The sequence below is a fragment of the Schistocerca cancellata genome, chromosome 2, assembly GCF_023864275.1.
Source record: "Schistocerca cancellata isolate TAMUIC-IGC-003103 chromosome 2, iqSchCanc2.1, whole genome shotgun sequence".
NCBI classification, from domain to species: domain Eukaryota; kingdom Metazoa; phylum Arthropoda; class Insecta; order Orthoptera; family Acrididae; genus Schistocerca; species Schistocerca cancellata.
This window is the reverse complement of record NC_064627.1, coordinates 836,864,571-836,880,271: the sequence shown is the minus strand read 5'-3', so window position 1 is coordinate 836,880,271 and position 15,701 is coordinate 836,864,571. Positions and strand designations below refer to the sequence as shown.

At 43.2% G+C, this 15,701-nt stretch overlaps 1 protein-coding gene across 1 annotated transcript in view; it reads right to left on the bottom strand.

The window, feature by feature from the left end:
- LOC126162749 (39S ribosomal protein L2, mitochondrial) overlaps window positions 1–15,425 on the bottom strand; it is a 38,209-nt gene extending 22,784 nt beyond the window's left edge. Inside the window, exons 1-2 of the mRNA XM_049919431.1 lie at window positions 14,997–15,425; window positions 11,874–12,122 (exon numbers count right to left, since the gene is read on the bottom strand). Coding sequence (XP_049775388.1) covers window positions 11,874–12,122; window positions 14,997–15,234 — 487 coding nt within the window. The 5' untranslated portion in view covers window positions 15,235–15,425. The remainder of the gene's footprint in view (window positions 1–11,873; window positions 12,123–14,996) is intronic.
- Between the last annotated feature and the right edge of the window lie 276 nt (window positions 15,426–15,701).

The following is a 15,701-nucleotide window of genomic DNA, read 5'->3' as shown; positions in this document are numbered from 1 at the left end:
GGAACATGTTATGTGATGGGAGGTGCACACTTTGCATCCAACCAGTGTTTCCCAACTCACCATTACCACACAAAAACTGGCAACATAGACGAGTTGATAAAATCTCAGGAAAGAGAACAACAATGACAAGACAGTAAATCAACAACAGATGTAAGAGAATAAGAAGAATTAAAAAGGTGGGAAGGGCAGGAGCCAAGCTATCCCACCAAGCTACAGCAGCCATGGGCCCACCTGGATAGCTGGCAATGGGGCAGACTTCCAATCCCTCAAGCACCCGATGAGGCCAATGTGCCCTACCTTACAAAGAAGAGAAAAACTAAGACCAGATTAGCAACTTTGGTGTTGCCTCCTAGCACAAGAGGCAGCATGTCAGCAAGTTTAAGGTTTCACCTTAAGATGGCCAAATTTGGGCCATCCAGAGAGATAGGCAACCATCAGACAGGTACTACACCAACAGTGGAATGGATCGTCAGCCAAATGTGCCCAATGCCAAGTCAAAAAAGAATGGTAGATTCCCTGTGAGAAGCATGGAGAGAAGGTGGCAACATAGTCATGGACCTCTTCATTGCTTGCAGTTTGATCAGAGACACTAGGGGACAACAATCCATATTCCAAGCCTACAACAACTGATGGAGTAGGGTCAACTGAAGGTCTGGTTCTGGCACCACCACCTCCAAAGTCAGCATCCTGGTAGCACGATCATTTCCTGGATTACAATATAACCTGGGGTCCAGACAAAGCCAACCGACCGTCCAGCTTGATGGAAATCAGAGAGAATATCTTGCACATCCATGACCAACTGATGTAAAGGTTAGCATTGGTCGACAGAGTGAACATTGTTCACGGAGTCACTGGCAATTAGTCTCACTGGTGCAAGAACGAACGTGACTGGGGTCTCAAGTGATGGCCACCAATTTTGAAATGAATACACTTCATCCATTTGGCAGGGAACACTGTTCACTGCACCTTGCACGACTGCAGGCAAAACCAGTTCACCTGTCGAGCATAGGCCCATCATTGTATACCACTTCTGAACCCAGTAAAGCATCAAGGATGACCAGGCACTGGCCGAGAAAAACCATTGGGTCAACAGAGTCTTTCAGTCCAAAGAATTAGTTGATACAGATGCAAGGACTGGGTATGCACTATGGGCGCATACGCAGTTGATCTCTGATGAGAGGCGACAGTGGGGGAGTTGGAGTTCAGAGCAGACACAGTATGTGAACTGTGATTGTGACTCCAGTCCTGGGTCTCTGTTGTGGGAGGTGGATCTCCCTATCACGAAAAAGGACACAGTAGGGAAGTGGCGAATGTGTGTTGCACAGCTGAGCAGCTGGCCCCTGATCTACAGTAGAGGACCCCAGCCTGTGTGTGTAGGCTGTTTACAGAGTTGTGCTGAATGACGCCTGTCGTAAGTCAGACCCCACATGGTGTATATAAAGCCAGCCATATAGCAGGCTCCTATAATCAAGCAGGCCAGGATCACAGCTTTGTGAAGTTGCAAAAGTGTAGAACAGTCTGCAACCACAGCTGGTGTTACTGAAGCAGAGAAAAGTATAAGTTGTGACCAGCGCGTTCATTTAGGTAGGTGAAGATGGAAAAAGCACATGTCTTGGCAGCTGAAAACCAAAAGCCACAGGTGACAGCCCAGGACTTTGTGTTTTGTATGGCACCCTGCAACTGGCATTGAGCAGCACCCACACTGTAGAGCAATAGTAAATGCAAAATTCATCAGCATAAAGGGAGTGTGACACTGTAGACACCACAGCTGCAGCTAGACCATTGACAGCAAATAGAAAAAGGGGCACACTCAATACAGAGCCCTGTGGGACCCCATTCGCTTGTATATGTGAGGAGCACAGCACAAAATTCCAACTTGAAGTCGGAAAATACAGTGCAACAAGGAATGTAGGGTAAGAAGGATGTGATGATGTCATGTGGTGTCATAAGACTTCAGCACGTCAAAAAAGACAGCGATTTGTGGTGGCACCGTGCAAAAGATGATTGTATGTCAAACTCCAAGCAGACCAAATTGTCAGCAGTAGAAAGGCTTTGGCAAAAACTCGATGTAGCCAAAAAACCCCGAGACTCAAGGTACCAACAAAGCCATCAGATCACCATACATTCAAGCAACTTCCAGAAAACATTACTAAGACTAACTGGGCAATAGCTGTCCACATCAAGGGAGTGTTTACCCAGTTTCAGTACTGGGATGATCATGCTTTGTTGCCACTGAGATGGTACTCTCGCCCACACCTCAGATAAGGTTGAAAATGGCAAGGATGTAACCTTGGCAATCCACCAATAGGTGTTTCATAATTTGGTTGTGGATGCAATCTAGCCTTGGAACTGTGCCAGAGCAAATGGCTATGGCACTGAAGAATTCCCACTCACTGACAGAGCATTGTATGGCCTAAGGTGATATATTGGGAAAGGTAAGCAAATTCACTCTAATTGCTGTTTGAGGACATGACGTATAGGCTGATAATTCTCAGACCCAGAGGCTCAAACAAAATGCAGAGCAAAATGTTCAGTGACAGCATTGGGCTACTGTAGGCAACACCAATCAGGGAGACACCAGGTACACCTGTTGGGGACCAGTGTCCAAACCTGCGAAGGAGGGGTATGCAGTTGAACAGTAGTTAACACACCATTCCCAGCACTCTTGTTTGTGTTGTTTTGTTAGGCAGTGGACCTGGGCATGGCACCATTTAAAGTGAATGAGATTCTCCATCAATGGATGTCATGTATGGCATTACGAGAGCACATCTACAACCTCTAAGGGCCACGGCGGTTTCTGATGCTCACCAAAGTACTGTCTTCCAACAGGTATCCCAAGGAATAGGAGATCACCAAGTCCGCTGCTGACAGAATGGCTGCAGTTGTGCTCTGGAAAGCCACCTTGATACTCTCTCTTGACAGGGTACTAAAGGCGATGGCGATGGCAAAGGCGTCCCAGTCAGTATTGTTGAGAGCCCATCTGGGTGGACGCCCAGGCAAGTGATGCTGAGCGAGAGACAGGATGATCAGAGAATGACAACTGCCTCACAGGTCATCACTGACTGGCCAATGGGTGGAAAGGAAAAGACTAGTACTGCAAATGGAATGGCTGAGTAATATCTAAATGTCAGACTGATGCATATGAGGGTACTGGTATTACAAAGACAAAAATCCATCTCAACAATAAAGTTTCAGTAGCTTTACTATGGAGGTCGTAGTTCCCACCCAGGAAGGGTTGTGATCATTAAAGTCACAAAAATGATGAATGGTACAGGGAGATGAGAAATCTGTGCAGACAACACTGTCTGAGATACTTCACTATTCGGAGGGAGGCACACTTTACAGGCAGTAAAATCCACAGACGTCCTCACGTGGAGACCCAGAGCTTCCAAAGTCGTGTCAAGTGGCACATGTTTGCTTCAGACAGAGTCCCGAACATACGTGTAAACTCCAACTGATGCTCTGTTGTAATCATCTCAGTTGTTAAAATGGCCCCAATAAATGCACAGTATAGGGATTTGCAGTGCTGGGATCCAAGTTTCCTGGAGAACAATGCAGAAAGTGGGGGAAACATAAGACACATTGGCACTCAGCCAGGTAATGGTAAAAACCACTGTAGTTCCACTCGAGGATAACTCTGTTGGTATCCTGGGGGGGTGTGAAGAGACCAAGCAGGCAGGTCTTGCCCTAGGGTCACCTACTGCCACCAGTTGTGAGGATACACCATCAACACAACTGATTTTGAATCAGGTCATGTAGGGGGATCCAGTGCCATAGGTGTCATCGGGAACTCCTCCTCAGGTACTGATTTGGAATATGTGGAGTCTGGTGGTATGGGGATCATCAGAATCTTCTTTGTCTTCGAGGACTTCTTTTTGTCTCTCTTCTCCTTTGATGTTCATGATGGCTTGTCTGCCCTAGTTTCATGGACAGGGAAGGAGCATGAAGCTCTATGACAAGCAACCTGTGGCTCCTTCAGCCACTCGTTGGTATCTTGTTGCAGATCAGCAGAATCCTGGGAGGGGAGCTTCCTGAGGAACTCCTTCCTGATAAGGAATGCCAGAGGAGGCTGTTGCTTCTCTGGTTGGCAATGGGGAGTCAATGCTCCCAAAGCGCATACGGGGAAACAGTAGGAGAACGGCCCCCAACCACCAGGGGAGCAGGTATAGTTGAGAAGCCCCAAGGGCCCGATGCGGAAGACACAAAGGTCAGGGTTTTGTCACCACAGAGGATGACACCACTGTAGCTGTAGCAGACATCTTAATTTCTTTATGGCCCCCTCATACATGAGTTGGTCAAGTGGGGGATCTTGTATTCTTGGAGCTTCTTTTCTCTTTGGAAGACACAGTGCAGTCCAGTGAACAGGGGGAGTGGCATTCCCCCACAGCTGACACAGAGGGAGGGAGGAGCATTTGTGTGCAACTGATGTAGTCCCTGCAGACAGGGCTGGCACTACAATGTGAAGACACATGCATGGGAGAGGGAACATGCAGTTTCACGTCACATCGACATTCCATCAGCTTGATGTTTTTAGGCAATGAGTCATCTTCAAAGGCCAAGATGAAGACCCCAGTATCAACCCCTATCGTCCTTTGGACGCCACTGTACATGACAGATGAAACACATCCTGTCACTCCAAATTAGCATGTACCTCGTCACCTGTCTGTAAAAGGAGGTTTTGGTGGAAGATGGTACCTTGCACCATATTGAGATTGTTACTGAGTGATACATAAATGTCACCCAGCTTGTCACACATGAGCAGCACCCACAACTGTGTAGGGCATGCCATTTTAATCAGAACTGAACCACTTCTCATTTTCGAAATTGCTGCTACTTCCCCTAACCTGTTCTCAGCATGTTCAACAAAAAACAATGGCTTTTTATTAAATAAGGAATCTATATCAGTACTAGAGCAAACTAAGTATTGTGATGAGTACTTCTATTCTTGCTTCTTAACCCTACATTCCTCCCACAGCGTAGTCAGGGAAGGAAATGCTGTGGGGTTTTATCACTTCACACTGTGCTAGTGCTTTCCTTTAGATACAGACTGTGTGGGCTGCAATGGAACAAAGGTTGATCCGCTTCATCTGCATAGGGATCCCACGAGCCACTAGAGAAACAAATGTCAACCCAAAGATAGCCCCACATGCTTGAGCAAGCCTTACACAAATTGGGGGACAGAAAGTACCCCACAGGTTGCCCACTAGTGACTGTTTTATCTCAACACCCATTTTGGGCTTCCAGACAGGGGGAGCGGCATCACAGCGCATGCAGATGCACACAAGCCATACAGTGCCAACTCAAGGCCTTATGATGTGGAGTACTATTGGGTACAACTACAAATCACAGTTGGTGCTTGTCCAGGTCATTGTGACCTACATGAATGACACCCTGTGACCTGTAGCCATACACTTCCTGCACAGCACCCAAACACCATTCATCAGCGAGACAATGCATGACCACATGTTGCTGCATGAACAAGTGCCTTCTTGGTGTCACAGGTTGTCAGATTCTTGCCCTGGCCTGCCAGATCACCAGACTTGTAACCAACTGAAAGTGTGTAGGATACAGTGAAGCGATGAGTGTACTGCTGTGACCCAATGCCAACCACTACAGATGAACTTTGGAACCTGGTGAATGCAGCATGGATGGCTATACCACAGGATGCCATTTGCGCCTTATACGTGTTGATGCCATCACGCGTGGATTCTGTGCCTACTAGGCAACAGGACACATGCTGAACTGAGGTGACTGAAATGCTAATAATTTCTGCAGAACTTACTAATGTACATGTCCTGTGAATATGAACATCCTATCTCTAGTTGTTTAAGGTGTCCTGTTTCTTTGGAACACGAGTGTACTTTTAATTTATACCTTTTACTTTTTTCCATTACAAAACTAGCTACTAACAAAAATATTGTACTGTTATCGATAACACAAATCACTTTCAATTCAAGTTCACTGCCACCATAGACTGCAATAACACACCAAAGGCTAGACAGTGTTATGGGTTTGTAATGGCGGTGTAGAAGGGAGATAGTTTTAGCAAGCTTGTGAATGCCCACAACTCATGTTCATTGCATTGGTGCACTGCTGCTGCCAGTTGAATCCAATGTTGCCTGATAAGAGGTAGGTTTCCTGTGGGATTCAATACATTGCCATTTTTAAGACTGGTGGAAATTTTAAATCGAACACTGGACATTTTTATATTAATTTCAAGTATAAGATGCACCTGAATTTTGGAGGCAATTTTTTGAAGAAAAAAATGTGTGTTATTGCCCATAAAATATGGTACTGATGATGGCCCTGCACTTCATGATTTTCTACTGGACTATGATTCAGAGATTGCTGTTACCCGCCAGTGAAGTTCAGCCATCGCTGTCTGCCTGATGCAGTACTGTCTTTGCTCGTCTTTCCACCAACTGTTGTCCAAGTGAACAAATCGAGAACAATATGGGTGCACCAAGAGTGTGTTTCATATCCGAGCGGTTCCCAGTTCAAACTACAAACAGTTTTCTCCAGCACTGACTTGAGTTATTCAACAAACATTTAAAGTACTGTATTGGCCATGAGGTATCCACTTCCAGAATTCTTTTGTTTTGTATTTTTCCAGAAGTGTCAGGATTTATTACTATCTGTGATTTAATTGCAAGCAAGTTTTGCTTAACAAAAGCTTTGTTGTTGAAGTATACTTGCAATAATGATGTTAAGTAGGAAGGAAGGAAGGAGGATTAAGATTTAATGTCCCATTGACATCAAGGTCATTAGAGATGGAACATATGCTCTAAATGTTCCTTTCAAAGGCACCCTCATGGCAGCTGCCTGCAATGATTTAGGGAAGTCATAGAAAACTAAATCTGGTTGGCAGGATAAGGATTTGGACCATCATCCTCCTGAATGCAAGTCCAGTGTGCTAACCACTGCACCACCCCTGTCGGTAATAATAATGTATTCCATACATGTCCTTTCTACATTCCAGAGAGCACACTCCACAGGATCTGAGCAAAATACATTCAGAAACTATATTCCTGAAGTCTTACTCTTCCTTCTTTGCTTTGCAATTGGTTTTAATCACAGCTATCTCAATCTTTGATGAGGGATGTGGTGGTTTTGTAGAAGCATCATTTTGAGATGTCTGCCTCCTGAGTAATGGATTGGACCGGGTGACTCTCACACTAATGACAACTGCAGCTGCTTTACAGCAATGTCTGACCTGGTTACTAATGCAATCTAGGAAGGATGCTTGTAAATGTAAGTACTAGTACCCACTTCACCTGCCTGTCTCTGTATGGGTGGGTACTGATACTTACGCCATCTCTCTCTCTCTCTCTCTCTCTCTCTCTCTCTCTCTCTCTCTCTCTCTCTGTGTGTGTGTGTGTGTGTGTGTGTGTGTGTGTGTTTACCTTTATTTTCTGCCCTTTACTCTCTCCAATGAACAGTGTAGTGTCTATATTTTGTGTGGGATGACTACCTGAGCAATAACAGCAATTAATGTTGGAAGAGGGAAAACCAGACAATTTAGTCCTGGGTTTATGTGACCTCCCAAAGTGGTCTTACCATACTGCTAGCGGTTAAAGTAATGCATAGAGTTAGCAATGTTAGACATTCTACATAATATAACTAGGAGTACTCCTCTTTTCTTCCTCCACCCACCTGTTCTGCAACTTTTTAATGCTAATCCTCTGTATTTTCCTGCCTGTTACAGACATTTTTCAGAAGCTAATGGGACAGTGTCACGTAACTGCAATCAGATATGTCACAGTGTAACTGTTAAGTTGCAGAGCTGTTTTGTATGATGCATATCATGCATGTTCCAATACTAGAAGATTAAATTATGGAAGCAATTTTCAGGTTTTAAAGCTCCTATGAACACCAAAAAAATATTTTGCATTCACAAAGAGGACTCGTACTCAAATTTTCCCCCTCCCTTCCTCAAAACAGAAAATACACTTGTGTTCAGAAGGAAAAAAAAAAAAAAAAAAAAAAAAAAAAAAAAAAAAAAAAAAAAAAAAAAAAAAAAACAGAGCACCTCGAACAACTAGAGATGGGACATTCATATTCACAGTACGTGCACATTAATATCTTCTGCAGAAATGATTAGCATTTCAGTCACCTCAGTTCAGCATGTATCCTGTTGCCTAGTAGCTAAATGGTCTGCCATGAGCTCTGATAACTTGTTCCATGTGTGATGGCATTGGTGCAAATAAGGTGCAAATGGCATCCTGTAGTGAAACCATTCATGCTGCATTCACCTGGTTCCAAAGTTTATCTGTGGTGGACGGCATTGGGTCACAGCGCTGCACTTGTCATTTCACCACATCCCACACATTTTCAGTTAGTGACACGTCTGGTGATATGGTGGGCCAGGGCAAAAGGCTAACGTCCTGTGACACCAAGAAGGCAAGTGTTCATGCAGCAACATGTGGTCAAGCATTGTCTTGCTGAAAAATGGTGTCTGGAGTGTCATGCAGAAAGGGTATGTTACAGGTTGCAGGATATCATTCACGTGGGTCACATTGATCACAGTGCCCCGGACATGCACCAACTGTGATTTGTGGTTGTACTCAACAACACCCTTTACCATACGGCCTTGAGTTGGCACTGTATGTCTTGTGTAAATGCAGTAACTGTGATACCACTCCCCCTGTCTGGAGACCAAAAATGCAGCCATCATTTTCAAACAAACAGAACTGAGATTCATCTGAAACACAATCTGATGCCATTCCTGTCCCCAGTGATGCCATTCCACACGCCACTATGATCTAGCATGTTTCTGCACATTTGTGAAAGGTAGGCAGAGAAGTGGATGATGTTTTTTCTGAACATGAGTGTATTTTTTGTTCAGAGATCAAGTTACATGGCAAGTCTCCCATAACAATCTGGGTCAGTCTGTTCAAACATTAAAGGGAGGCAAGAAGCATACAAACTCCATCAGAACTGTACCTAGTAAAGCACTGCAGTATTCAGAACAACCTTCATGTTGCGGACAGATTTACTTTTATCTTTAAGCACATTTGTGCCATGTTACTAGTCATTTGAACAAAACACTCAACAGAGTATCACTTTTTATAAATAACTCATCAGGATGTTATTTATGAAAAAGTTTTTGATTGCTAAGTAATATATTTTTCACTTCAAACAACAATTAGTACATCAAATGACATAACAGTTACTGTAATTTTTAATTGTATTCAGACTTGTAAATGACATAATAGTATACTGAAGAAATGTGTAGCCACTGTTAGTATGTTATATTCAGATGATGAGACCCATGTATAAAGAGACATTACAAAAGTCTTCAGCAACGATCAAAAAGATTTCGTTGATGGGGAAAGGACTGCCAGTGGTTCCTGCACTTGCACCTTGTTATTTAAAGTACTCTCCCCTTGTTGGTTATATAGTACTTGTATGTATACAATCTTCCTTCTAATACCAGTATACAACAAGCAGAATTAGTTCTTTTTGCATATGACTCTAGTATTGTAATCAATTCTTGCATACATACAGAAAGAGAAGAAATGGTAAACGATGTTCTTAAAAGTATCATTGATTGGTTTTCTGTGAATGGTCTCAACATCAATTTTAAAAAGACACAGTACATTAACACATGTTGAGGAAATAATAAACAGGGTGTAAATTTCAAAATTCTTAGGTGTCCATATTGATGAGAATTTAAACTGGAAAAAGCACTTTTTGCAACTACTAAATCACCTTACTTCAGCCACGTTTGCACTCAGAATCATTGCAAATCTTGGGGGAGAGATAAATCAGTGAGATGACTTACTTCGCATATTTTCATTCAATAATGTCATATGGAACAATGTTCTGGGATAACTAATCTTTAAGAAACGAAGTCTTCGTTGCTCCAAGAGCAATACTGGTGCCCACTAAAGATCATCTTGTAGACATCTGCTTAATAAGTTGGGCATTCTGACTACAACTTCACAGTACATTTATTCCCTCATGAAGTTTGTTGCAAATAATGCACTACATTTCAAAAGGAACAATGATGTACATATTTACAATATCGGAAGGATAAATGACATTCATTATTCCACATTAAGGTTAGCAGAAAAAGGGGTGCACTATGTTGCAATAAAAATTTTTGATTCCTTATCCAAGGATATAAAATGGTTGACAGACAGCTTTGAAAACAAACCGAAAAAGTCTCTTCTTGACATCTCTTTCTACTATGTAGAAGAACTTTCTGTTAGTAATATGGATGAGAATTATTAATTCAGATGTGTACATTAATAAATAATCTTATAAATTTTTTGAATGTAATAATATTCACAAATTAATTTGTGATGGAATGTAAAAGACTCATTCCACATCATTACAACTTGTCTTGAAAAATTATCCGTAGAATGTGAAACTAACTAACAGAACCAAATCAACATTCAATTATCAGCAGCATTCAACAAATACACTCCTGGAAATGGAAAAAAGAACACATTGACACCGGTGTGTCAGACCCACCATACTTGCTCCGGACACTGCAAGAGGGCTGCACAAGCAATGATCACACGCACGGCACAGCGGACACACCAGGAACCGCGGTGTTGGCCATCGAATGGCGCTAGCTGCGCAGCATTTGTGCACCGCCGCCGTCAGTGTCAGCCAGTTTGCCGTGGCATACGGAGCTCCATCGCAGTCTTTAACACTGGTAGCATGCCGCGACAGCGTGGACGTGAACCGTATGTGCAGTTGACGGACTTTGAGCGAGGGCATATAGTGGGCATGCGGGAGGCCGGGTGGACGTACCACCGAATTGCTCAACACGTGGGGCGTGAGGTCTCCACAGTACATCGATGCTGTCGCCAGTGGTCGGCGGAAGGTGCACATGCCCGTCGACCTGGGACCGGACCGCAGCGACGCACGGATGCACGCCAAGACCGTAGGATCCTACGCAGTGCCGTAAGGGACCGCACCGCCACTTCCCAGCAAATTAGGGACACTGTTGCTCCTGGGGTATCGGCGAGGACCATTCGCAACTGTCTCCATGAAGCTGGGCTACGGTCCCGCACACCGTTAGGCCGTCTTCCGCTCACGCCCCAACATCGTGCAGCCCGCCTCCAGTGGTGTCGCGACAGGCGTTAACGGAGGGACGAATGGAGACGTGTCGTCTTCAGCGATGAGAGTCGCTTCTGCCTAGGTGCCAATGATGGTCGTATGCGTGTTTGGCGCTGTGCAGGTGAGCGCCACAATCAGGACTGCATACGACCGAGGCACACAGGGCCAACACCCGGCATCATGGTGTGGGGAGCGATCTCCTACACTGGCCGTACACCACTGGTGATCGTCGAGGGGACACTGAATAGTGCACGGTACATCCAAACCGTCATCGAACCCATCATTCTACCATTCCTAGACCGGCAAGGGAACTTGCTGTTCCAACAGGACAATGCACGTCCGCATGTATCCCGTGCCACCCAACGTGCTCTAGAAGGTGTAAGTCAACTACCCTGGCCAGCAAGATCTCCGGATCTGTCCCCCATTGAGCATGTTTGGGACTGGATGAAGCGTCGTCTCACGCGGTCTGCACGTCCAGCACGAACGCTGGTCCAACTGAGGCGCCAGGTGGAAATGGCATGGCAAGCCGTTCCACAGGACTACACGCAGCATCTCTACGATCGTCTCCATGGGAGAATAGCAGCCTGCATTGCTGCGAAAGGTGGATACACACTGTACTAGTGCCGACATTGTGCATGCTCTGTTGCCTGTGTCTATGTGCCTGTGGTTCTGTCAGTGTGATCATGTGATGTATCTGACCCCAGGAATGTGTCAATAAAGTTTCCCCTTCCTGGGACAATGAATTCACGGTGTTCTTATTTCAATTTCCAGGAGTGTATATTTATATTTACAACACAAACCTGCAATCCTTGGTATCTCTGATGATGTTTTTATGAGATCACCTTCTTTCATGTTTTCTGTGGCTAGGATGTACCTAAGGTTATCACCACTGCCAACAAGAGCAATGTGTGCCGTTCTGCAACCATCAACCAAAATCTGGAGAACTCTTTCAACCAGAGGTGGCCCTGAAGAAGGGCCTATCCTTTTCCAATCAATCCAGTGATACTTGTGTTTAATTCCTCCACCTATACCCTTTGCAACAAGGCGACCTGAAATCATATGATTTGTTTAGAGGCAATGTCAAAATTGTATGGTAGTAGATGAATATGCTTTAAACAGTAAAATCACTATTATCAATAACAACAAGTGACCAATAATAATTAAAAATTAACACATTTAAGCACTGAAAATATGACAAATGTATACCTTATTCATATTTTGCACATAGCCTAGATATTTAAGTTTTCACCATCAATCCCAATATTTTTAACTACACGTGTTACACCAAGGTGACAAAAGTCATGGAATACCTCCTAATATTGTGTCAGACCTCCTTTTGTGCAGTGTAGTGCAGCAACTTAGTGTGACATGGACACAATTCCTTGGAAGTCCCCTGCAGACATACTGCTTCTATAGCAGTCCGTAACTATGAAGGTGTTGTCAACCCGGGATTTTGTGCATGAAGTGACCTCCCAATTATGCTCCACAAATGTTTGAAGGGTTCTGGGTGATCTACGTGGCCAACTCATTTGCTCGAATCATCCAGAATATTCTTCAAACCAATCACAATCAATTGTGGCCTGGTGACATGGTGCATTGGCATCCATAAAAATTCCACTGTTGTTTCGGAAGTCCATGAATGTCTGCAAATGGTCTCCACATAGCCGAACATAACCATTTTCAATCAATGATAGGTTCAGTTGGACCAAAGGACCCAGTCCATACCATTATGGAGCCACCACCACTAGCTTGCACAGTGCCTTTTCGACAACTTGGGTCCATGGCTTCGTGGGATCTGCGCCACACTTGAACCCTGCCATCGACTTTTTGAAATGAAATTGGAACTCGTCTGACCAGGCTATGGTTTACCAGTTATGTAGGGTCCAACTAATATGCACAAGCCCAGGAGAGGCCCTGCCGGTGATGTTGTCTATTAGCAAAGACAAAAGGCCATCAACTAGTGCATTGTCCTCAGTGAGAGGTACGGCTTCAATCTGATATTCTCAGCACACTCTTGAGACTGCGGACCTATGAATGTTGAATTCCCTAATGATTTATGAAATGGAATGTTCTCTGCATCTAGCTCCAACTATCATTCTGCATTCAAAATCTATTAATTCCCATCGTGCAGCCATAATCACATCGGGAACCTTTTCACATGGATCACCTGAGTGTACAAATGACAACACAGCCAATGCACTGCCCCTGCATACCTTGTGTACGCGATATTAACGCCATCCGTATACACGCATATCATCATTCAATGACTTGTCACTCAGTATATTGTAATACTAATAATAATAATAATAATAATAATAATAAGAAGAAGAAGAAGAAGAAGAAGAAGAAGAAGAATAGGCCTCCAGTATGTTCTGCCAGTCGTAAAAGGCGACAAAAAGAACAAACCACTAATAGGGCTAACCCCCCTTTTAGTGTTATTACTTGGTTCAGGGCAGAACTAAAGAAGCCTCGGACAAGCGCCGTCATGGTCGGAGACGACGCTTGAATCCTATGCCCGCCCACAGTGGTAACGAAACTGCTAGCCAACTGGAAAATGATTTAAATTTAGTCTGTATAATTTGTAATAACTCAGTGATATCAGCACTTGCAGTATTTCCGTATGAAGTTCCACAAATCAAAAAGGTGGAAGGTGCTACAGGTATTGTTTAAATATATACCCCATGGTACTCAAAATTCTTTGTTAGGTGTAGCTAATAAGAAAAATCAATATCAGCTTAAATAACATTCAGAATACAGATTTAATGAAGCATTCAAAACCATTTCACCAACTCATAACCATACTTTTCCCTTTCAACCTGAGATCTATGCTACAGATCAGTGCGTCCCCAGAACCTAAAATTCAAAAACTAATACAGCTGCAAAAGAAATTGTCAGCATCCTGTTCTCTTTGCGCATGAGCACCTATGACATAATACGTCACAACAACATTACGCTAGGGGACAAATTGGGCATGCGGTTTCGGTAGGTTCAGCTGATGCCAAGTTACAATACTAAATTGAAAGAAGCTAAAATAATTACTTTACTCTTTCATATTTAGGGTCAGGAATAAAATATTAAGAGGAATACTTTACATTAGTCATCAGGTTCCACCAGTGACATAATGATATTGACTGCTGTGACAGCACCTTTGGTCCCTATTTTCACAGTTAATTGTTAGTGTATGAAGCCAAAGAATGTAAAACAAAAAACCTGGTTGTGGGGACTGACTGATCTGTAGCTTAGCCTGACCTCTAGGTTATAATAGTTTGGTTGTGAGTTGGCAAAATCCAACAAATGTGAAACATCTTGGTTGTGGTGAGATTGATCTGTAGCTTAGTCCATTTGAAAGAAATCGCTGCATATATGACATTATAATTACCACATTGTTTATGACATTTGTCGCACATTTCCTACATCACTGATCAAAGACAATGGCATGTATCAAACGTTCCTCATTATTCAAAATGTCAACAGGTTTAGGTTTACACACTACATAATGCATCATAAACTTGAACACCTAGTCAAGCAATTTTTGCTGTGTGTGTGTGTGTGTGTGTGTGTGTGTGTGTGTGTGTGTGTGTGTGTGTGTGTGTGTGTGTGTTTGAGAGAGAGAGAGAGAGAGAGAGAGAGAGAGAGAGAGAGAGAGAGAGAGGCCACACTTTTAATGTCAACTAGTATTCTAAAAACGCTAAAATCTTTTTGTATTTGTTGCATCTCTAATATCTGGTTAGTTAAACACAACAGTAAAGGGCACACTGAGTGTTAGTGTATGAGACATCCACTGCTACGACAACACACAATGTGTGGTTAATAATCAATGGGAGATATCTAGAATACGATCAGTTTTTTTGTGTTTTATTATAATCAGTCAGTAATTCATTTCATTTACTCCAATCAACAACAGAACTTAAAGCAAACTATACCTGTAACTGGATCACGTCCACCCAAATTTGTGACTCTGAGGGGCTTAACAGTATATTTTTCTTCGTAATGAACTATCCGACGGTATGATTTTCCTTTTACTCCTGGTTTTGGAACTTCAAGGTGACTCACTTTTGATTTCCATCTTACTGGCACATTTTCAAGGGGTTTGAGGGACTGATTCAGTCCACATAGAACATTTTGTAAAGAACGTACTGAAAGCTTCTGAAACCACGACATTAGTGGAAGTGGCAGAATAATCCTATACGAAGAATGTTTCCTTATGCCAGCCCCAAAATTATAAAATAACTATCTGTCGACATATAACTAACCCATACACAACATCACTTCACTATTCATAACAAACATCCGCCCCCTCCAGCAGTCGAAACTTCGGCCAATGCACATTGCAGCCATCTGCTCGAAAACAAAAGTTCCCATATTAGAGACAATGTCCCTCTCACTTCAAAAAGAATTGTTCATACACATGTATACAAAAGTACAACAAAAAGTAATGATATGCATACGTTTTTCAATTATAGTAACCTAAAATTTTATCTAAGCACGTTACAACAAATTCTGGTCATAAGTAATTTTCATTAAATGAGAAATATAATTCTGCGTCAGTCACTATCTCAGAACTATCAACATAATCCGTAGTGGAAGAAATTGTGTCAAGAGTCTCAGAGACAGAGTAACGGTGTGTG